This window comes from Cherax quadricarinatus, unplaced genomic scaffold (genome assembly GCF_038502225.1).
Source record: "Cherax quadricarinatus isolate ZL_2023a unplaced genomic scaffold, ASM3850222v1 Contig48, whole genome shotgun sequence".
NCBI classification, from domain to species: domain Eukaryota; kingdom Metazoa; phylum Arthropoda; class Malacostraca; order Decapoda; family Parastacidae; genus Cherax; species Cherax quadricarinatus.
The window spans coordinates 303,354-307,500 of NW_027195074.1; the positions used below are offsets into that span (position 1 = coordinate 303,354).

Sequence of the window (4,147 nt, forward strand, 5' to 3'; positions counted from 1 at the left end):
GCACCGTGTTCTTCCTAGTAACACTGGTGATGTTGTGCACACAGTGTTCTTGCTTGTAACATTGGTGATGTTGTGCACAGTGTTCTTGCTTGTAACGCTGGTGATGTTGTGCACACAGTGTTCTTGCTTGTAACACTGGTGATGCTGTGCATACAGTGTTCTTGCTTGTAACACTGGTGATGTTGTGCACAGTGTTCTTGCTTGTAACACTGGTGATGTTGTGCACAGTGTTCTTGCTTGTAACGCTGGTGATGTTGTGCACAGTGTTCTTGCTTGTAACACTGGTGATGTTGTGGACAGTGTTCTTGCTTGTAACACTGGTGATGTTGTGCACAGTGTTCTTGCTTGTAACGCTGGTGATGTTGTTCACAGTGTTCTTGCTTGTAACGCTGGTGATGTTGTGCACAGTGTTTTTGCTTGTAGCACTGATGATGTTGTGGACAGTGTTCTTGCTTGTAACACTGGTGATGTTGTGCACAGTGTTCTTGCTTGTAACACTGGTGATGTTGTGCACACAGTGTTCTTGCTTGTAACACTGGTGATGTTGTGCACACAGTGTTCTTGCTTGTAACACTGGTGATGTTGTGCACACAGTGTTCTTGCTTGTAACACTGGTGATGCTGTGCATACAGTGTTCTTGCTTGTAACACTGGTGATGTTGTGCACAGTGTTCTTGCTTGTAACACTGGTGATGTTGTGCACACAGTGTTCTTGCTTGTAACACTGGTGATGTTGTGCACACAGTGTTCTTGCTTGTAACACTGGTGATGTTGTGCACACAGTGTTCTTGCTTGTAACACTGGTGATGCTGTGCATACAGTGTTCTTGCTTGTAACACTGGTGATGTTGTGCACACAGTGTTGTTGCTTGTAACGCTTACGATGTTGTGCACACAGTGTTCTTGCTTGTAACACTTACGATGTTGTGCACACAGTGTTCTTGCTTGTAACACTTGTGATGTTGTGCACACAGTGTTCTTGCTTGTAGCACTTGTGATGTTGTGCACACAGTGTTCTTGCTTGTAACACTGGTGATGCTATGCACAGTGTTCTTGCTTGTAACACTGGTGATGTTGTTCACACAGTGTTCTTGCTTGCAACACTGGTGATATTGTGCACAGAGTGTTCTTGCTTGTAACACTTACGAATTTGTGCACACAGTGTTCATGCTTGTAACACTGGTGATGTTGTGCACACAGTGTTCTTGCTTGTAACACTTGTGATGTTGTGCACACAGTGTTCTTGCTTGTAACACTGGTGACGTTGTGCACACAGTGTTCTTGCTTATAACACTGGTGATGTTGTGCACACAGTGTTCTTGCTTGTAACACTGCTGATGTTGTGCACACAGTGTTCTTGCTTGTAACACTGGTGATGTTGTGCACCGTGTTCTTCCTAGTAACACTGGTGATGTTGTGCACACAGTGTTCTTGCTTGTAACACTGGTGATGTTGTGCACAGTGTTCTTGCTTGTAACGCTGGTGATGTTGTGATCTGGTCACTTTAAAGCTTACCCCAGGTGAATTGGTCACCTTAAAGCTTAACCCAGGTGATCTGGTCACCTTAAAGCTTAACCCAGGTGAACTGGTCTCCTTAAAGCTTATCCCAGGTGACCTGGTCACCTTATAGCTTATCCCTGGTGATCTGGTGACCTTAAAGCTTACCCCTGGTGATCTGGTTATATTAAAGCTTACCCCAGGTGAACTGGTCACCTTAAAACTTACCTCAGGTGATTTGGTCATATTAAAGCTTATCGTAGGTGATCTGTTCACCTTAAAGCTTACCCCACGTGATATGGTGACCTTAAAGCTTACCTCAGGTGATCTGGTCACCTTAAAGCTTACCGCACGTGATTTGGTTACCTTAAAGCTTACCCCAGAAGATTTTTTCACCTTAAGGCTTCCCCAATGTGATCTGGTCACCTTACATCCTACCCCTGGTTACCTTGTTACTCTATAACCTACCCCAGCTGTCCTGGTCACCTTAAAGCCCACCCTAGGTGACCTGGTCACCTTAAAACGTACTCCAGGTGACCTAGTCACCTTCTAGCTTACCTCAACGAGCCTCTGACCTTACAGCCAAGTTACCTGATGATCTAAATACCTGCAGGTCGGCCGGCACCAGAGGTCACCTGGTGGAGAGGGTCACGACTCCTGGCCAACCGCAGCATCACCCTGGGTCACCAGGAGGAGCCGCCAACGCCACACGCCATGAATCACGCCCTAGTAGGCGTCGGAGTCGGCGTGCGGCAGGTAAGGACGGAGGTGAACATCCCCGCCCTTACTAGGGACTACATCCACGCCAACCTTACCTGCCGCGCTACCAACAACAACATAACAGAACCTCTCTCTACTACCATGGCTCTACTGCTCTACCGTGAGTATAATGTGTGTGTGTGTGTGTGTGTGTGTGTGTGTGTGTGTGTGTGTGTACAGAGAAACTTTGCTCTGCTCGAGTGAGCTCTTCTTGCCACCTCACCAAGTGTGTCCACCATTGCTCTGTTACTCTCTTCATATTCGTCTCTTGGCCTCCTGCAGTTCTGTGGTGGATTATACATCACTGCAATGACCACCTTGTGCTCCTCAGACCGAAGTGTACCTACTATGTAGTCCCTCTCTCCAGTCCCGTCTATGCCTCCCATTTTCTCAAATTTCCATAGGTTTTTTACGAGCAGTGCAACCCCTCCTCCCCCTTTGCCCCTTCTATCTTTCCTCATGATTTGATATCCTGGTGGGAAGATTGCATCTGTTATTGTCTCAGTGAGTTTTGTTTCTGTAACTGCTATGATATCTGGGGACTTCTCATTGATTCTTTCTTGCCACTCCTCATATTTATTCGTTAATCCATCCGCATTTGTGTACCAAACCTTCAACTTCTGTTCTAATACTGAAACTGTGGTCCTGTGTGAATATTATTGTTGGGAGAGCGGGAGCCATGGTGGGGGCCTGTGGGGTTTGCAGTTGGGGTGGAGGAAGAGTTCCCATAGGGGGTTGCTGTAGGGGTAGGGTTCGTGGTGCGGGGGGTGAGGTCAGAGGGATCCGTGTGTGATTGTTGGTTTAGATTGGTCAGTTGCCTTGGGGGTGTCGTGGTTGGAGTCCTTCTGCTGGTGTTTCTGTGGGGTGTGCTTGCCCTTCCACCTGTGCCTGTTTTATTCTGCTCTTCATTGTCATTTCCTCCCATTCCTCCTTTCGTTTTTACACTCTCTCTTTCAGTATCATCCTTTCCTCCTGTGTTCTGTCTCGATCAAGGTACACACTCATGAACTCCTGTTTGTCTCTCAGCCGTGCTTTCTCCTGCAGGATCATGGTTCGAGTTGATTCTGCTTGAAAATTACTTTGAGAGGCCGTTTCCTTTTCTTTGTGAACCACCCGATTCTCCGAAAATTTGCCACCTGGGTCATGTCTCCCTCGCCTATCACCTTCATGATACCTTCAATCGCTTTTTTTTCCTCCTGTTTTCCTTCATCATAGGTTTCCCCTTCCGCTTCCTGGAGCCCATAGACAAAAACTGATCTCTCCCTTTCTTCCTCCCACTGTGACTCCCATTGCATCCTCTGAGGTGTTTTAGTTCCTTCCCGTGGAGTGTTCCTTCCTTCAATCCCTTCCCTAGCTGTGGCCCCTATGCTCATTGGTTTGTCTTTCCTGCTCACCTGTTCCTGGCACCCACAAGTGTCTGGTAGAGTCCCTGCATATGTCTTAGTTCCTTCAATGTCTTCCGACTTCTTATACTGTCCTAGTGTGCTCCCTGTCTTTGTTTTGGCCCTGGGTTTGACAGGACCTTTGCAAACATTTTAGCTTCCTTGCTCCCTCCAGACCCTCTGTGTCTGATGTAGATATTCTTGATGCTACTTCTGTACTATCTTTATCTCTAGGCTGTTTCAGATTTCTCAGCTTCTCTTCTAAGCTCTGTATCTTGGCTTCTGCTACTGTGGCATGTTGCTCCCACCTTCTGCTCTCTGCAGCTAATTCCTCTCAGTATTTTGTATGTCGTTATCATGTCCCCCCTATCTTTCCTGTCCTCCAGTGTCGCCAGGTTGATTTCCCTTAACCTCTCCTCGTAGGACATACCTCTTAGCTCTGGGACTAGTCTTGTTGCAAACCTTTGCACTTTCTCTAGTTTCTTTACGTGCTTGGCTAGGTGTAGGTTCC

At 47.0% G+C, this 4,147-nt stretch overlaps 1 protein-coding gene across 1 annotated transcript in view; it reads left to right on the forward strand.

Annotated features, from left to right (window-relative positions):
• Window positions 1–1,793: 1,793 nt before the first annotated feature.
• Window positions 1,794–4,147, forward strand: part of LOC138851166 (synaptogenesis protein syg-2-like) — a 31,392-nt gene continuing 29,038 nt past the window's right edge. The window contains exons 1-2 of the mRNA XM_070079934.1: window positions 1,794–1,848; window positions 2,109–2,375. Of these exons, the coding sequence (XP_069936035.1) occupies window positions 1,794–1,848; window positions 2,109–2,375 (322 nt within the window). The remainder of the gene's footprint in view (window positions 1,849–2,108; window positions 2,376–4,147) is intronic.